The sequence below is a fragment of the Aythya fuligula genome, chromosome 8 (genome assembly GCF_009819795.1).
Source record: "Aythya fuligula isolate bAytFul2 chromosome 8, bAytFul2.pri, whole genome shotgun sequence".
Taxonomy (NCBI): Eukaryota; Metazoa; Chordata; class Aves; order Anseriformes; family Anatidae; genus Aythya; species Aythya fuligula.
Window position 1 is genome coordinate 14,884,407 of NC_045566.1, and position 20,127 is coordinate 14,904,533.

The 20,127-nt window shown below is 40.5% G+C and overlaps 1 protein-coding gene across 1 annotated transcript; it reads right to left on the reverse strand.

Annotated features, from left to right (window-relative positions):
• Positions 1–625: 625 nt before the first annotated feature.
• MCOLN3 (mucolipin 3) lies at positions 626–15,605 on the reverse strand. The gene is made up of 14 exons (XM_032192816.1): positions 15,586–15,605; positions 14,434–14,663; positions 12,472–12,639; positions 10,977–11,130; positions 10,419–10,503; positions 10,242–10,338; positions 9,537–9,636; positions 7,433–7,545; positions 7,211–7,360; positions 5,185–5,286; positions 4,951–5,073; positions 4,158–4,364; positions 3,746–3,875; positions 626–1,874 (listed from the first exon to the last, which is right to left on the reverse strand). The coding sequence occupies exons 2-14, from the start codon at positions 14,659–14,661 to the stop codon at positions 1,855–1,857; spliced, it is 1,677 nt and encodes a 558-aa protein (XP_032048707.1). The 5' UTR covers positions 14,662–14,663; positions 15,586–15,605; the 3' UTR covers positions 626–1,854.
• Between the last annotated feature and the right edge of the window lie 4,522 nt (positions 15,606–20,127).

Here is a 20,127-nt window from a genome sequence, read left to right on the forward strand (position 1 = left end):
TGCTAAGAAGCCAGCCTTCCGCATTTCAGTGGTTTTAAAATGCAGAATTCCTTACATAAACTGCTTTACAAAATAGCGATGTGCACATTATTATGTTGTGTGTTTTCAAAGATCCATAAGGAGTTTAATGTGTCACCAGAACACACAGTTGCTTAATATTTGCTTTTCAAGGCAAGGATGCCTTTAACTTCCTTAAACTGCTTCAAGAGTCTGCAGTCTTAGGTGGCTGTTAGAGGGCAAGTATCTCAGTACAGGAATCTTTTAGATACCTTGAATAATCTGTTCTGCCTCCGCATGGCATTTGGTTTGCCTTTGCTGAATTTGAACTTCATGTAATACACAAAAGCATTCTTAGTATAAGGTTTAACAGTTGCTTATTTGTTTTTATGACAAACAGGCAAAGCTGTTATCAGGATCAAACTGAGACCAGCTGCTCACCCTGATCCACAAGAACTAGCCTGACTGCAGGAAATACAAGTTTGCACACACTATGTATTGCTGCATGCCAGAAGTTACACATTGTTACTAAAAAAAAAAAAAAAAAAAATAAGCAAAAAAGCTCCTATGCTAACCCAGCAAAACATTAAATTTTTACTCTTGAAATGAATAGTAATACAACCAATACTTACTGCAACCACAAGTGTTTATTGTAGCACATTTACAATATGTAAACATTGAGACAAAATATGTTTAGTGTCCTTCATATTGGTGCACAGCATACAGAATTTCATTACATATTTGCACACACACCTACTAAATTGTTGCTTACAAATGTAAATTATCTAAAATATGCTTCCCTTTGTTTTTCTCCTGTGCTCCCAGAGTGAATAGACTATAGAAAATAAGGCATCCATTAAGTGATATCACAATGAGCAAAGTACATCATCCAAGTTGCCAGAATTGAAATTCTATAAGATCTAATATTTTAGACAGCCACAGACAGTACCAGGTTATTAGGTTGATAGGAAACATCAGTTTGTATAGTGTGGTGAGATGACTCTCAGAGTCTGTGTGTTCACTTTAGTTTATACTCCAGGTTTGCAGACCAGTGTACCAAGGGAAGTTCTCATCTTAAGAAAATAGATGCTTTGAAAGTGCTTCTGTCAGAATTTTCCTTTAAAAACATAAGGTAAGCAGACTGCTAAGCTGAAGACCGCAACTGACCCTTACTGGAGCTGGATGTAGATGGTCTACATCCCTCCTCTCCCCTTGTCCTCTGACTTCAGTCGTATCCTCCCTGAGAAGAGGCTGCCACTGACATTGTGCGGCACTTCTCTGTAGACAAGTATTTGGTTTGTGCTCACAGCCGTATTTGAATGGCTTATGCACCAATTCACTATAACGTCTCCAGAAACAAGTTCCACCAAATTTCATAGGTGGAGTTTATTTTCACTATGACTGCAGATAAACAAAAATGCTGAGGGCACTAGTCTGCCTTAGTTCATTCAGTGAGTGAGAGAGAATGCCTGCAGTACTGAGGGCCAGCTCGGTGTTCAAAGTCACAGTTGTCCAGCACCATTTCTTGCAGTTTAAAGTTCCTGCCTTCCTAGACCCTTGTACAATCTAGCCAAGTGTCTGACCATAGACAGCTTGATAATGCCCTTTGCAGTCCAGCACTATTTACTGAGGAAACAAATAGAACAAAGCTAAAAAACAAACAAACAAACCTGAACTAGAAGTGAGAGTGCCTAATCAGAAAGACTGTTAAGTTTACCACAAGCTTCTGCCACAGGCTCATGCTGTTTATGGAGAAAAGCACTCAGACTTAAGGTGTAACATTTTCTGCTGACTCCACTATTCAGTTCTTGCAACATGTGCTGCTTCAAAGCCTCCAAGATAAGCTCCCACAAACCATCAGATACATTCCCTGGGACCTATACAGGAGAGGGGAATAAAATGTTGTCAGCTGCAGGCATCAAAATTATAATTTCACTGTACAAGGAGCCTTAAAATGGCATCTGAACTAGCTAATTAGTTATTTGACATATACTGATAAGAAACTACCATGAACCACAACAAAAACATTTTGAACATGTGAAAGAATTAAGAGGAGCTTCGTACGTTGTGTAGGACCATGTGACTATTTAAGGAACATAAGCTATATAACCTTTACCACCTGAGATACTTGTTTATTCCTACGGACCGTTTGTTTCCAATTAAAACCAGAAGGCCACAGTACTGAGCTGAAGGAGCAATGTCCATTTGGAGCAATGACATTTGTCTTCCCACGATACCATTACACGTGATGAGCCCTGCTTTCCTGGGAGTGGCTGACACCTGCCTGCCGACGGGAAGTAGTGAAGGAATTCCTGGGTTTGCTTGGCTTGCGTGCAAAGCTTTTGTTTTGTCTAGTAAACTGTCTTTATCTCAACCCATCAGTTCTCACACTTTCACATTTACTGATTCTCTCCCATATACCAGCTGGGCAGAGTGAGCAAGTGGCTGGGTGGTGCTGAGCTGCCCGCCAGGGTTAAACCACAACACCTCCAGATAAAAAATGTTTTGGAACACTAACATGCATGGCATGAGGAGCACATGTGGATCACAACATTTGCCACCATGAAAAATAATTAAAGAATCAGTTTAGGAAACAGGGCTGCAAAACCAGGCACTTCAGTGGCCACAACTCCGTTCACATTCAGGGCTCTGTGGACTGCCCAATACTCCTGAAGAATAAGTTGCTTGAGAGCAACAAGGTTTTTATTTGCAAATGCTTTTCTAGAGTCCTCCAACTCAGTGGGAAAAGTACCATGTCCCCACCGTGTCCTGCCTCATATTGGGTTTCTTACTTGATTAAACTGAGAGGTGTGTGCAGGAAAGGAAACATTAACACCAGCACCCTTTCCCCAGGAGCAAGATGGCCTGCTCTTCCATCCCACACTTTCATCTCAAGTCAAGCAATCAGTTGGAACAAGGGCTCTCAGCTCTAGACAGCCTCACTGCAGGCTCTGTTCTGTCCTGGCTCCAAAATATGCTCCCATCTCCTCTCCTTCATAAATAAGTGACAATTAACAATATATTGCACCAGAAAAGCCCATATCAAGGAGCTTTAAATTTCTTTGATCTTTTTAGCGAGCTGCAAGTATTTACGGCTCCTGCACCAAGGGACCCTTCAGCAAGCAAGATGCAGAGCTGCCGCCAGCCAGGTTAAATATAAACCACATATCCTGCAGTCTGTACTCCTAAAGAAACAAAACTTTAACTGAAGCATTACGCTCTCCATAGAAGTTAGGCAATCCTTTTCCTAGTGCTATGATAGTACCTCAAAGTGCATGCTATCTTAAACCCTTTGCAAGCTAATTTTTTCAAAAAGTTTCAGAACTGCTAACATTTAAATTAAGACACCTTGCTGCATAAGGTATCATTAAAAAGTGGATAAGAAGACCAGGAATGATTTCAGTAAGTCCCAACTATTGCACCAGGTACAGGAAGAGTTAATGCTTGCACATGATACATACACACAGTAACTTGGGAACCCTGTTTTATCTAACTTTTTGTACCATTTTTTGTATAAGAGATTCTTAATTTAAAATTTTCCTCACCTCTCCTAAGAAAGTTTAGTGGATGCAGACATTTCATTCAAATGTTCCATACAGCATAACAAATAGTTTCTGATTTTTGTGTTTGTTTTTTTCCCCTTGCTCCCCAGAAATTAATTACACTTCATGAACATTATATCAGGGATCTTTTGTGGTGTGTTGCTTTTGCACATACATTAATGTATAATTTTAAGTTAGGTACTTACTGTTGCAACAACAAAATAGAGACGCAGAACTCTCCTCTTCTAACCTGTACCTGCCAGAGTTTGGTAAGTCTTTGCACTGCGATATAAAACGCTGAAGTTCTGTCTCTGGAAAGCCATCTTGTTGGTAGTGCTAAAAATTGATATTTAGTTAATACTTTAACAAGGCTAAAACATACAATAGCCTAAAGCAGAACAACAAAAACACAATAAAACATGCAATAGCTTGTAGGTAAGTAAACCAGAGTACAGAAAAATAAGTCTCTTGTAATCACCCTATGCCCTCAAAATTAGCCATTATATTAATTCCTAAAAATGTCATGCACTGCAAGTCAAAATATCAAGGGAAATGAGAGCCTACATAACACCAATCTTGCCTTTTTATTCCAAACAAAGAGTAGGAGTTCGTGCTTACCTTTATAGTTTCATACGTATCTGTAATGAGCGCAATGAAAAGACTTAAAACCATGTAGATGAACAGACTGATGAAGGAATAGAGGTAGATCCTACTGAATAACCAAACCAAGTAGCTTTTCTGCTGCATTTTTGCAAAGGTGGCAAACATGTCATCTCCATTTATCAATGAAAAAAGGCATTCAGAAACTGTGTTCAGAGAACGGAACTAGAGAGGAGGGAAAAAGACAAGGACATCCATTGCCACTTTGTTTGGGGCCAAAGCCTGTATATACCATGAAGGAGTTATATAACTGTTGACTGGCTCCTCTGATCTCTTTGTATGCCCACAGTATGACAACACGCAGTGCTAACAGTAAAACATCACAGGAATGAGCAAAGTTTGTCACCTCCTATACCCATGCAGACTCGATTCATTCTCCTGTGAACACTTTCTAGAGTTGATAAGGCAATTTCACTTTTAAAAGGGATAACATCTCCAAAGCTTTAGTCTGACATCAGAGTTCTGCAAGATGAAAACTGTTTCTCAGAACACCAGGCAGGACTCCCAGCATATGACTGGGAGTCAGAGCAGCTTCCACTCCTGACTCAGAGCTTTCACAACCAGAGGAAAGTCTGACTGTGTCATGACAGCCAGGCTCCTCAAGCAGAGCAGTATCATGTTGACTATTGACACATGCACTATTCTTATATTAGAAAAGCCTTGACATGGAAACTTAGAACAGTAGTAAACTCTCATTTATATGGAATCCATTCTATTACTCAAGTTGTCTTTTTCACATGGAGTATGTTACCTTCACATGGTACGGCCCCAGTACAATCCATCCACAGAAGCAATAGCCCAGATAGATCATAGCAGCACAACAGCAGAACCTCATTACGTTGGGTAATGCTGCTCGCAGTGTTAGAATGAGAAGCTGCAGAAAGCAATACAAACAGTAAGAATTCAACCAGCTATTTCTCCCAGTTGTCTTATAGCAACAAACAGAATAAATACCAACAGCATGAAGATCTCAGGAGATCCTTACATTATACTTCTGAAAGAAACCTAGGTAGCGAATGACTCCAAGCCACACAAGCATAGTGGATGTTCCTAGGAGTATGCTACACACATCGTAACTTGTCAGACTCTAAAGGAAAAAAACAACATCAACAAAAATAAAACAAAACAGAATAAAATATTATAACAACTGACAGGCTCTAAATTGTGACTCTCATTACTACAAAGATCTGATAAGGAGCATTGTTTTCCTTGGAAATCTCTCCCATTAGAAGTTTGTTTGGGGCAATATACAGCAGAGAGCAGAAGTGCCACCAAAGATCAAGGGAACTTTCAAGTGTTATTCATTTCACATGCCTTTACATATGACTGTTTACAAAACAAATTCTGACAATGAGCTAAGTTTCTTTTGCAAGGCCAAAAGCACAGCTGGACTGCAGATGCAGAGACCCCCTTACCAATGCCCGGCTCTCCAATGCCAACTGCATTGGCAGATTCCCTGCACCAGCTTGGGAATCTCTCAGCCACATCTCAACATACAGTATAGACCTGATTTTAGAACTGCAGAGCAAAAACAGTTCTTCCAGCACGCTGGCAAAGCATTTAAAAAAAAAAAAAAATATCATGACTTGTCAGCAGAGTTTAGATAAATAATAAGGAGGATTTTGATATATAGCAAGGACCTGCAAGGTGCAGAAAGTTACAGTGAGAAGAATAATTAGCTTTACATTAATTCTAACCAGAGCTTCATTTATATTTTATTGGCACTTGGCTGTTTTTCTTTCCACCTATACATACTGGCTCATTTTCATCCAAGTGAGCTGATACTCTGTTCCCTGAACTGCAGCTCTTCTCTGGAATGCTCACATCTGGACAGTTTACTTGAATAAGAAGCTTCCACTATTTTCTGTTTTTATTCCTCTTACAGCTGACTAATCTTGCATATTTGCATAACTCACTTACAGCTTGATAAAAAGCAAATATGGACTACTTTAATGTAAACTTGTTTCTTATTCAGCCATTAACTTTCACGCAGTAACATGGAAAAAGATCTTGTTATCGTGACCCACACAGCTTGTAAAAGAAAGTGAAATGTACCTGTAGATAACAGTTTAAGTAAAATATTGCCTTAGAAAATATACATATATAAATATATGTATTTATACTTATGAGATACAAGAATGCTAAACACAGGATCTTACTTCAGTCTTGTTCCTGTCTTTGCTTTTCCCCAAGTGGGATAGACCTCTCTTTTATCATAACTAACTCCCCTTAGCTTCTTTCTACTTCTAAAAAAGAAGTATACGTCTCCAAAGGTAAGACAAAGCAATTTGTGCAGGGTGTTTATGACAGTGAAGCTGTCACCAGATGGATTTCAGCACTGTTCTTTTATCACTACTGTCCAAAGTCTGTTGTGTTGCAATGATGTTTCAAAAGTCTGCTACCAATTCAGTGAAGAACAACATTATCTGAATATTAATGTGTTTCAGGACAGCATATTGCAATTTTTGTTCCCCGATGTTAAAAAAAAATGTATTATCAAATATATATTTTTTCTACAGCAAGGTTATTTTAGAAATTGAAGGCCTAAAACCAGGCTGTGACTGTTATGTACATGCTGGAAAGCAGAAGATGGGAAAGCAGCAATGTGATGCTTAAGGAGAGTCCCTACGCCACTTAAGCACTTGTTAAATGGGGAACAGAAAGTTAAATGCTAAATCTAAAACAAAATAAAAACAAAACAAAGCAAAAAAAAAAAAAAAGTGTAACTGGTCCTAAATGGTAAAGAGAGGAAGACAACAGTCTTAAGCTTTCAGAGGTGAAATTAACTTTATTCCTTGCAGATATCCAAAAGGAGCAAAGAGAAATAGAATTATAATATCTAGTGATATTTGGAAACAACACACCTCAGTTATAAATGTGGAAGAGATGACAAAGTTTTAAAATTCCATACCAGTCAGAACTGATAGCCAGCCTAGAGCCCTCAGAGATTGAAACCTAGTTGGGATAGAAATAAAAAGCATTGCTTCCACCTAACAGCGCAAATATCTTACCTTGGCTTGTATTTCCATCTTGAGAGTTGATCCAACAATAGTTAGGACATCACTAACTATAATCAGGATGTACCACCCATTGACAAATTCCATCTGAGCATTGAAAGATACTTCTTTCTTATAATAATATAGGAAAAAGCTTACAAATTCCTAGTGGAACAGAAAAAGATAATTAGATGTACACAAGACGTGAATATTTTCCAAAGGAAGAGTTATACCCACCCTTTGGAGTCGAATTCCTTTAACCACTGATCGTGTGCAAAGGATCAATGAGGTGAGACAAGTCAATATGACAAAAGCATCGAAGATCATCATGTAATGAGTATTCTTTTGTACTGCAGGAACAAAAATGCATGTGTTTATAATCATATGCATTTCATCTTGAATATTGAAGTAAGGATCAAGTTTTGATGTTTACATTTACATGACAATTACAAAAAAACTCAGTATTTTCCCCACAAAAGCTTGCCTAACATTTTCAAGAGAGACACAAGTATATCTGCACTGCTGATAGCACCAGTTAATTTAAGAAAGTTGATGCCATATCAAAAATATCGTATCAGAGTGTGAATGCATCTTACAATGCTGCAAAAGTGGGGGTTGTCCATTTTACAAGCACTGGAGCCACAACATTTGACTAAAAAAATATCTTAGTTAAATATTTACAAAATATTTAACTTCTCTTCCAGAACAGTATTTGACTGTTAGATGGGTTTTCTGTCCTACAGCCATGTAGATAATTTGCACTGCTGCTCACATAGCTAAGACCAACATTGAGCTGGACATGAGATCTCCATCTCTTTTATTACTAAAAATCTCATTCTTTATCAGTTCAAATAAGGTCAAATTTTGTACCAGAACTACCATTAGGCATCTTTTTCCTTTCTATCCTTATCATACAGAAGAAAATAGATCAAGTTAGTATAAGGATTAGATTTTTAATGCTGAAACTATTACTGTTTGAGGAAGAAAAAAAAAGCAGCAAATTAATGCTAATGCTTTGAGAATAGGCAGCAAGTCTCCAAAATGGAATGCTGAAGTTCTAGTTGGCTTTACAAAGATAACTGCAGAACTACCCAGAAAAAGCTTACCTACCTCTTACTTATACAAAAGCCACTAACACAGGTACTGGTGCCATTTAAGTTGGTTTTACAGTCTAGTCCAGAACAGCAGCAGCTTGTTATTATCCATTTGCCATTGCTGCCTTTGTATTTTTCCTTGACTATCAAAAATTAATATAGGGTACTTCTGGAGATGGTTTTGAAAACTGTAACATAGGCAATCTACATAATTGTGAAATTTGGATTATTGTAGAAGCCTGGTATCAGAACCTTCTACTGCTGCACAGGCAATCTGTTTGCAGTAGTATGCCATCTGGTGTGCATTTGTAACACGGCATCTAGTGAAGCCAGTTGATAAAGACTGTTTAGCAGAATGTGTGTTTGCTTAAGTGGTATGTCTTGTCCTCTGTGATGCATTTCAATAAATTAGCAAAATTAATTCCAGTCTGGATCTTAAAAAGCAAACAAAACACTCATTTCTTACTATTAGCTGTTCATAATGGAATTTCCTAATGTAGGCACAGCATAAGAGAAAACGCCAAATATAAAAACGGACTTCTTTCATCATATTGCTTACATCAGCAAAAAAATGAAAACCAAGTGGAATTTGGAGTCCTGGAAAGCTTCTGGCATTCAAAGAGATTACTTCCTCTAATCTTAAAAGATCTCAGGCAAAATTTGGACTGGAGACAGTAGGTGACAACGAAGGGTGTTCTTGTCAGTAACTATCTAAAACAGATATTTAACCATACCATGCATCTCAGTTACACTCAAATACACACCAAAGATCATTTAAACAGCAATCAGAAGCATTTCTAGCCCTCGCACTCTAGCAGCCCTTAGCAACAATGCTTCCTTATCTGCCTGGTGTTAAGTCCTGAAATAAGAGTGAATCAGTTTCAACTTTCCACCACTATCACATGTCCTTCTGTTGCCCAGTGCTACAGCAATACTGCAAAACCCTGCCTTAACCAGCGAGTGGCTTAAGCTCAGTAGCCAAAACAAGAAGGATGGAAAAAGTTTGCATCAGTGGTACAAGGTTTGAGAGCTGTTAAGAAAAGTAATGATGTGGCTAGGTTCCAAGACTTCACTTCAAGAGTTTAAGAAGAACAATTCTTTAGGAAAAAAATCAGAATTTCAAGTGTATCCCCTAGATAATGTATGTCCATAGTGCATCATCTTTAAATACATTAAAAGATTAATGAACATTACGTTAGTACGATGAAAGTTTAGCATGAAAATTAGATCACATTTATGTCACTTACTTGATCCAGAAACATGCCAGTCTTTACATTCCCTGATCTCTATGTCGTTGTCTAGACTTATTTTAATTCTTCCACTATGTGCTTTATTATCGAACAGTATCTGTATTAACAAAATAAATTAATTAAAAGCACATGTCTTCTTAAAGTAAAACCATAAATATACAGCATACTGTACTGCTAAGATTGCACAATGATGCAGAATAATTCTGCTAGGGCAGAAGTTATTAAACTTGTTTAATCTTACAGTAATTTTTGTTTATTCAAATAAACATGGTCAAAATGAAAGAAGCAGATATCTGCCACAAATTGGTTGATCAACTAGATACTGAAATATAGGTGAAATTCTTTTAAACTATAGCCCCCTATTTCCAAAATAGGAAAAAAAAACACATTGCTAGAAGCACCTCTCTAAAGAGGAGAGATTTGTGCTTTCCCCATACTTCAGATGGATTAGATTACAAAAAGCAGAAAACTGAACAAGTGTGTGAGGACTGCATCAGGAGTACTCAAAGCTTAACCTTCTACAATCACACCTGATGGTGGTTTACAGGGTACCAACTCAAGGCAGAGTAATCCAGACACTGGTGGGGACCACTGAATGGTGCCCAGCACAGCTCAGAAATATCTGTGCTGACTGTGTATAGTAAATCAGCAAGAATGGATTCTCATTTCAAACTGAAAGATGCATGGCAGGCTCCCACGTACCGTCAGAGTGAAATCATAACAGTCAGGGAGCTCGTGGTGACGAACAGTCTGGAGGTTGATTGCCTTCAGATTGAACATGAGCTGCACTGCCACTAGCCTGGAACAGAGTCTCACATTAACTTTTTGCAGGGGAAACACACAAATACACCAATGTGGGAAGTACTTACTCCTCCTCACCTGTGGAAATCCAGAGTGAAATTCAAATTGTGCTTTCCCACTGTTCTGTTGTCTAAAGGCGTCATCGGCTCAATGTACAAGCAGTCTGCAATGGATAAGTACTCACAAAAAAATCTCATGGGTTATCATGCTCTTTAGCTGTAATCTGCCTTTCCCATTCCGAAGGCTGTAAAGAGCAGCTGGCTACAGTAGCCAAGATAGCATGCTTAAGTGATGAGTTGTTTTGGAGGCTAGGATACAAATACGTTGGCTTGCTGAACACCAGCCAAGACATTGAGCATGAATTCATTGGGAAGGCTCCTGAAATTAGCCTCAAATAACTGTATTAGATGGTCATCATAACAGCACCCCTTTTTTTTGTGTCAATAGTTATAAAGGACAGTTTTTCTGGAAGTGAGATTAGTTACACAGTATTTTTCTTGTGGGTTTTGGCTGGTACTAACTTCAGTACACATCATTTGAATAGACAACATAGTACTGGATGTTCATTAAGAATTTACCATGTAAATATAGGGTCCCTCCTCCCAGAGAAACAATACAATAGATGAGATCCATTACCAGTCACAATCTCTGGGTCTATATCAAAGGTGTCATTTCCAGGACAGATGGTTCCTCGCTTGTAGAACTGCTGACATACAGCTAGGGCTGTCTCTTCTGCTCCCCTCTTCTCATAAGCGTGGTTTCCAACAGAGATATTGGGCAGCTGTAAGTACTAAAGTTCAGAACAGACAAAACAAGTCAGATTGCACCAAAACTATTGGTCTCTTAAACAAACAAAGAAAAAGAAACAACAACAAAAGAAACAAAAAAGAAACAGACAAAAAAAGAAACAAACAAAAAACCAACAAAAACAAACAAACAAACAAAACCAACAAAAACAAACAAAAACAACAAAAACAAACAAACAAACAAAAACAATGAAACAAGCAAAAATCACAAACAAATGTTTGGATCTGTGCCATAACCCATCTTCGTATTTAAAAGGTTACCTAAAGAACTTGGCAATGTACACCACACTACAGCTCAGTCCTCAAATACCTGAAGGAATCTGACAAAAGCAAGAAGTGTAGAATTTGGGTCTAAATGCCTTTTTGCTTCGTATTGTTTTCTCCTTACAGTCCTTATTAGAAAATTTAATTCACTGTTTGCAAAGCATTCTGGCTCAAACCCAAGGAGTGCATCGAGTGCAGAATTAGTATACTGATGAGTCTGTTTCTCTTCTTGACAAATCAATGGATTTCTCCACCAGTTCATTCCAGAAATGGCTTACTCACAGTGTTAACTATATTCAACTAATATTGTACCAGTTGATTTCTTAAAGACGTCTAATATAGGAAGAGCAGTGAGATCAAAGTTTCTTCAGTTTTTTCCTAGTCTTCCATTAATCCGGTTTCATTTAACTCCTTGTTAGCTTAATCCCAATCTGGAGGCTTCAGTCCCCCATGCAGCAATCATGCCCACAGGGCAGGGAAAGCAGAAAAGCAATCATCCCATCCCAACTGCTTTGCAGGTTTCCAGACTGAAACCAGTCTTTTGAGTTTGCCTCACATTCAGTGATAGCTGGAAAGCAGATATTTCTCCAAACAATAAAAAAATGTGTGCCTACAATATATTTTTTTTTTCAAAAAGCAGTTATTGAATCCATTAGGAAAGAAGTGGCAGATTTAAGGCAAAGTATTTAGGGAAATCTAGCAGGGGAGTCTGCCACCCAATAAAAAACCTTTGATATTCAGCAATTAAAATTTGTTACCTCATCATAAAGCGCCTGTAAACAGAGGAAGAGCAGTGTTTGGGTCCTCATCTTTCCGTGAAAAGTAGGTTTCCAGGGCAACATTAACTCAAAACACTTTACCATGTGTATGTCACATCTTAATTTGCATTTGATAGATGGGACACAAACCTTCTCCTCTTTCAAAAAAACCCTGAACAAGTCAATATTTGAGTGCTAAGTAACAGGTGCACACATGAAATCTCAGACAAGGGAAGGAGGAGGGAGAAAAGGCAGACAGGTAAAAAGCATGTATATTGTATACATTGCAGTAACAACCCTTACCTGGTTAATTGCAAAGAATATCTGGTCATAGACATCTGTCTGTGTGTAAACAGCATAGGTGTCATCTGTTCTGTCCATGTACCCTTTCAAGAAGAGATGTTTGAATGCAACAGTGTTCTCTTCTTTGAAGGCAACCACCATTTGATTGCTTAGTCCAAAAAGCACAAGCTGAAAAGACATTCGTATTTCCTGTTTAAAGGCAAATTTGGCTTCTGGACTAGTAGATAAATCCTGTCCTACAAACAGCTACTCTCATCATGCTGGTAAACACAGCACTTACATGCAGGCTACTCCATTTTGCAGCTGGTCAAGTCTGACTATAAGGAAATAATGGCTTTCAAGAGTGTTCTTTTAACATGGTTACCAGTGTCTTGGCTAAGGACTCACATTTTCACAAAGAACAGTACACCAACCCAAATTCAAGCTACCCCTATACTATTATGTGTGATTTCTTAGTTCAGTCTGACATTAATATAACTTGCCTTGAGGAATATCAGTGTTCCTCAGCCAAAAGGCAGGACTGGACGTAACCAGACCCACCTTGGAAGTCCTGACTCCAGGGCAGAAAAGGCAAACTGAGGACAAGTCAAAAGAAAGCAAACATCTCTCCCTCAGGTTTGGGTAGAAGGTGCTTTGACAGTAATTGATGAAAACTGTGTTTGTAATAGGATAACCTTCAAAGCCGTCAAAAAATGATACTGCATCAGTTCATGAAGAGTTAGCATAAAACCCTGCTAGCTAACATCCAGGCTGGGAAAGGTTTCCGAAAAAACATGCTCTATTGTTTGCAGGAGCTCACAATTCTCTTCAGTGACTATTGTTTCATATCTAGTGTTGGGACTATTGTGAAGAAACTCATCAGAGATAATTCTGAATCAACAGTCTATAGATTAGCTTTATGGCCATGATGCAAACTGTATGTATACTTTTTGATAAGGATAACTCAGTTACAGAGATACTAAAATAGTCTGTGAGCAAGCTTGGTATTCAAGGCACAGACAAATACATTGGCTAATCAACAGCACTAAGATTTAATTAACTATTGGCAGATTTTCTCTGAAAAGTCTAGGGTAAATTACCACTAGTTTCTTTCTTACTTAGGTTCTTGAACCATCAAATTTTATTTCTAATTGCAAAATGGGACAAATGACCATCAGAGGATGAGGATATATTTGAAACTAAAGCACAAAGTGGGGAATACAAACATACTTCTAGATGAGTAGTAAAAAAACTAATGTTCCTATACTTTTTCCCATCTTTCAGGTAACTGTGGAAAGCATTCTTCTCCGTACTTGTATTTTCATACTAACACCACCATGAGTGTAAATCACGTGGGCAACCCTGAAGGATGATCACCCAAGGCATTAGAAATGTTACATGGAAAACTTCCTAACTCTCTACCCACGTTGCTCTGAGAAAACCATTGCATCTCAGGAACAGATAACTTTGTTACAAGAAATCTGCTGTGCAAGGCTGGGTGAGAAGAAGAATGGGGCAGAATTTTTGCTTTATTGGATACAAGCGTTTGTATACCACATGCAAGGCACAAGCTATGGACACAAAACAGGTATCAATTACAGTTCCTATCACTATTGTAATGCATGCCACTGTTCCTTCTCCTAGCCACACACACACACAGAGTGAAAATGGTACTGGGGGTAATAGACACGTAAGGATGCCATCCTTCAAAAAAGGAGAGGAAGTGGAAAAGGGGAAAAAGAAAGCCCTTGAAGATGGTTCCTTTCATATCCACTCTCAGTAAAGCTTTTTCAGTCAACAGTTTGAGAAAAAAACTATGCCTAATGAGATCCTGAGACGTAAGCTACATGTATGTAACTAAGACAGTTTTGCAGTTTATCCTCTCCCAGTCTCCACACCAGACCAAGAAAAGCATCTGTCATCTACACCCCCCTTTTGAATTCCCCTGGACTAAGAAGAGTCCCTGCTTCCATACTTACTCACCTGAATAGTAACCATTGCTATTTTGAGTAGCTGAATCCCAAATTTCCAAGGCTTCCTGCCCCGAGCCCAGAATTTTTCACACGGGTTCATAAAGAAGAACTTCAACTTCCTTCTGAGCTGGTCTTCCACCAGCAGCTCCTGTGATGCTGACGGGTGTTGTTTGTAACTGCAGAGCCCTTCATCATCATAAGCAATGCAGCTGCTTATGGCCACTTCAGGATTTTCCATTTCTGAAATGACAAAGGTGCACAGCAGTTGGAAAAGGTGCAAGCAGGAATACAGCAGCATCAGGCTGGTCTGCACTGAGCACCTGGGTTCCGAGGTGTTTGTCTTCTGTGAAGGTACCTGCACGTCACCCTGAACGGGGGACCCAACCCGTCACGGTGCAGTGTTCTACAGAGCCCATATCGGCAGCCTCACAGCCCGGAGCTCAGAGCACCTATTTAGCAATGGAATTTCTGCCCCGGGGAATTATAAAGTCACTTGTGGAAAACCTCTTCCCCTCTCGCTGCCCAGCACCAACACCACGCACGCAGGGCGCCCTGACTCTCTTCCTTCTGCCCGGCAGAGCACCGAGGCCTCCGGCAGCACTCCCTGGAGACCGATCTGCCCCGGCGGTGCCTCCTCCCCGGCCCCGAGCCCGCCGCTGTCGGGCACGGGCACCACGGCACCTTGGGGCGGCGAGCACCGGCGGGGCAGAGGCAGGGCTGGACGAGCTCTGAGGCAGCGGTGGGCAGAGCCCCTCAGGAGCACGGTTCCCTGCGTCCCAAGCGTTTGACAGATGCTGCCGGCTCTGTCAGTAGGCAGCCGGGGCCGCTTCGCGGAGAGGAAGGCTGCTGGCAGTAGGCACAGAGCAGGCAGCCCAGGTCACGAATGGACTTACAGACGTGCCAGATTAGGCTTGTTTCTTCAATTTGCTTAATAAAAGTTTCCTACGTAACTCAAACAGAAATCACCACCCGGTAAACCCCCAAGGCACGGCTGCCCCCGCTGCCCCCGAGCACTGTCACAGCACACGCGTCCCCCCGGCACGCCCCGAGAGCCTCCCGCCGCTCGGCACCCCCGAGGGGCACGCACCGGCTCCGAGCGCAGCCACCCCCGCTCCCGCCTCCGTCCCCCCGCCCAGGGATGCGGCCCGGGGGCTGCCGTCACCTCACTGCACGCAGCCGGTCCCAGCGCTGCAGCGCCCTAATGGCGGCGGGCGGCCGGGCGCCCCGCTACGGCCGCGCCTCGGCGGCACGGGCAGCGGGGACCGGCACGGCAGCGCCCTGTCCGCGGAGCCCGCAGCGCGGAGCGGTCGCCTACTACAGCCCCCATGATGCTCTGCTCCCCGCTCGCCCCGCCGGCAGCAAGCCGTTGCGCGCACGGCATGGTGGGACGCGTAGTTTTTCTAGCCGGCCGCGCGGAATAACCAATAGCGCCTTCCTCCCGCGGAGGCGGAGCACTGATTGGCCGCTGGGTGCGTCAATCTTGACCCGCCCCGTTGCCGTGACAACCGCGGGACGCCAGGGACGCGGCGGGGCCGGGCCGCGCAGGTAGCGGCGAGCGGGGCGGGCGAGGGGCTGAGGCGCCCTGTGAGGGGGCGCGGGGCGGTGCGGGGCCCCGCTGTGCGTGTGTACAGGACGTAACTAAACCAGAGGCCCAAACGCCGGCTCTGCTCCCCTCAACACCCACACAGAAGTCGTGTCCAAATATGTACGAGCGCTGCGTAACGCAAGCTTCAGGCGTTCAGTCAATGTAGCGTTAGCGCCGTAGGGCAGAGCAGAACGCGGTGTGCCTCCCGACAACTGGCACAGCGCCGTGTGCTGCGCTGCGTGTACTGAACGTGAACTGCTGTAGAGACCAGGCTGCGTATGTATTCTGTACAAGAACCTACGTGGAGACTGGATCATAAGATGGTATTTTTAACGGGTTCCCAAATGTTGACAGACAGAAGCGTGGTTTTTAGCTTGACAGTCCCACAACCTAAAGAACCCCCCATAAAGCCACAAAAATAGAGCATGTTTTTAATAATTTCCTCGCAGTGCTTTTGTCAAATGGACTCACGTTTTGTCATTTCCAAACCGTAGCAAATTACAGGCCTAAATTAGTAATGCACACAAGCTGGATCTTAAATCATCCAATTAGGCAAGCAATGAATCACTCCAACCTCAATTCTGACAGCAGCTTTTGTGTTACCGGTAGCTAATTAACTTTCCCCTTTTGCCGTACCTAGCAACTTTGTGGACCTGTTTTGTAACTGTGACTGTCTCAGCCCATTACACACCAGAGAACATTCTGAGGCGGCTGTTTCTCTTGACCCTGCAGATCAGGATATGAAATCCAACGAAAAATAAATGAGGCTACAAAATGTCAAAGGATGTTGTCAAACATTTGCAGCTTTAATTGGGCATTACCAATTAAAGTGTGACACCGTGTTCCACTGAAAATTTACTGAAAAATTAGTTTGAACATATTTAATGAAGCATTTTAATAACACGTTACCTTAAAAAAATAAAATATAGGGTAGTGTACATGACAACTGATTTTCAAGGTTTATTTTTAGTAGTTTTTGCACTTTTAAATTTTTCAAAATTTGTTAATGTAAACGCTGTTTCTAACCTCACTTTCAATCACAGCATCATAGATTTATGTAAGCATTAATCGAAAGTATAATGTTTTCTTGCCTGTTTGTGGATAAATATTTGTATTATAGAGTTCTTTCTAAAGAAGCAACACAGCAATATCCCTAACAGGATAGGAGCTAACCACGGATTTAAAAAATTCTCTTCACATTTAAGACCTTATATTGTATGAAATCAATATAGATTGTAAGATTTCCACCAGCCAAACAACTGATTTTCTCGTGTCTCACAGTCTAAACACTTAACAAGAGGTAAATCAGCACACTGTATGCAAGTGCTTTTTTTCCAAACACTTTTTTTTTCCCATGAAGTAAAACACAACATTGAATAGGAGCAACGGTGCCAGTGCCTGGTGTGCTGATGCAAAAAATTACCGAGGCCCAGCCCTGCCTGGCAGCATGGTCTGCTGTAGCACCTGGCCGCGGGTTCCCCATGTGCTCACTCTTTTTGGAAGAGCTGGGGAGTAGAAGATTGCTGGTCAGCTCATATTTTACAGTTCTCTGCTGGTGCCAGTTTCCCACAGGGAGCACCTATTGATTAGTAGCATAATTCTTGGTTTTGTCTGTTTGCTTTTTAACTTAAAAAAAAAAAAGTTTAAAAAATGTGCATGTACAGTTTGTAAATGGATATAGCCTAGATAATCTTCCAGAGAAATTTTCAGAAGTTCTGCTTTGGCTTTCATTGGAGACTGTAAATGTTTCCTAACCATAATCATATGCCCACAAGATGACAAACAGGCAGATGCAATGTGTTATTAGGGATATTGTAAAAAGAGATAATTACTTTGTATTTTACTTACTTGTATTTTTCTAACTGTTTTGGATATATCTGCTTTCCAGTTGGTGAGGTTCTGTCACCACAGATGGAACCATAAGCAGTCCTTATTGATTGCTGTATTCGTTTGCAGCCGTTAACATATAGGATAGATACACGGTCACCCTCCCTGCCTTCACCAACGGTCCCCATATCTCCATAATACAGCTGATTCTTTCAGTTAAAGGAAGAAGAACTGCATTACTTGGAGACAACTTCCAAAAATTTTAACTGTTTTTCTAGGTATAATATTCTTGAAGTAATTCAAAGGAAAAGGGTTGTTTTTACTTGCAAGTTATTCTACTAAAAATAGCCATGTGATTTATCTCTGCCCTTTCAATGTTTCCTCCATGCATGTGACTTAGGGTTTAGGTTACTCAGAAGAACTCAAATTTTCCAAAGTGGCTTTGTTTCAGAGTATAATCAGGAAACAGGAAAGTAAGACGCTGTGACTGTAATGCATATGAGATGGTTCGTAGTGCCCTTCAAATAATTTCTAAAACAACTGTCCTCTCCTATCCTGGAGGCCACTGTCTCTTTTATTCAGAAGTACCAAGGTTGGTTTCAAGTTAGAATAGACACAAAATCCCTCTGTAAAATGTGTAACAGATTTTACTTAAAATATACAAAGAAATGGATAGAAAATACCCTTTTTTTTCATTAAATGAGAAAATTAGCCTCTCTTAACCATCTGAAGTAGCATGCCCTCTAAGTTAGGCAGCCCCAAGTGTTTCCGAACTGTAAACTAGGCATTGTCCAGTGTAGAAGCACCTTTAAAAGGTTATAACTGAGAAAATATATTGAATGTTGAACATAACAAATATACTGTCAATGTTTGTAATCCTGTACTTGACAAAAAGACTGTAAGAATGAGGGCAGAAAAAACCTCCTAAGTTTCTCCTTACAGTACATACTTTTTTTTAAAAAAAAACTTCCAAAACCATCAGCTACTGCAAGTCAAAAGTTTCAGAATTCTGAAGCAATAACTTGTTGTGTTGTTATTATCTTGCTTTTTTGGCAAAAACAGAAGATTAAATTGCTACAGGTCTTCAGATGGAGTAAGCAAGGAGATTGTATTTGTGTTAATAAATAGACAACAGAGAAATGCCTGCAACTTATCACCTGTGATCTGCAAGATCCAGAGAAAGGAGCACAGGGATTTAGAAAGTATTTTTCTATTTTAATTGGAGCAGGATAAAAATGCATAACTGTAATAAGAGTTTAAATCTTGCTGCCATTAAAGTCAGTAGCAAAACTTATCCTGAATTCATGTGAAGTTAACATAGGTCCCAAATACAGGCTATACCACCAGGCTATAATCTGTGACCTCCATCTTGCCCTCAGTGGTTATTTTCAAACTAAAAAAAAATAATTTGGAAGCTAAAATTATATTGCTAGCTTCTCAAGGATTTGAGAGCTGTGTTATAAAACAGATAAACACCATGTTTCACAGTCTGGGAGTGAATGACCAACCCAGAATGATAGTAGCACCCAAATACTGTATTTGCTCTGTATATATTAAGAAACAGTTCCTCTGCCTGTCAGTTTACAGTATTAAGAAAAAGTGGGGACATGGGAGTGGGGAGAGGGTTCAAATTTCTTTCCTGTCACCAGGGATAGTTGGAGCACAAAAACTGGGAGTCCCATTGTCCTTATCCCAGGTGAATACCTCCAGCTGTTCAGTAACAGTATCAATTTTCAATACTTTTCATAACAAATTCTGGAGCATTCTGGTGTAGCTTTACCAGATGCTACAAGTACATCTTCCACATGATGGTGCTGGAGCTCTATTTTTTGGTGGTGTGTTGTCCAGTCTGTAGGGTGTGGGCAGGCTATGTTTCGTTTTCTTCTTTGCAATGGAATGGAGTCTTTTCCGCACTGTTGTTCTTATGCTTATTCTAGATACTTGGAAGAAGGGGAGTAAATGAAATAAAAGTAACTTTCTATGCAGTATAGTCTCCAGCTGTGTGATTGCTGCATGTACTCATGCATACAATTTCTTTCCAAGTTTGTCTTCCACAGACTTACACTGAAAAATGAAATGGAAATGCAGAAGCACAAAAATAGTTTGTGCAGCTGTGCAATGATTTTATACTTGAGGACACCGGGACAAATATGTGCAGCTGTAGAATTTTCACCTATATTTTTCACACTGTGGCTCAGGTTCTTTAGCTTTCTTTAAGGGCAATGCCTATTCTATTTTAACTTCCTACTGTTTTGGAAAATCAGTTTCCATCCTTAATGACCCTGGACAGAA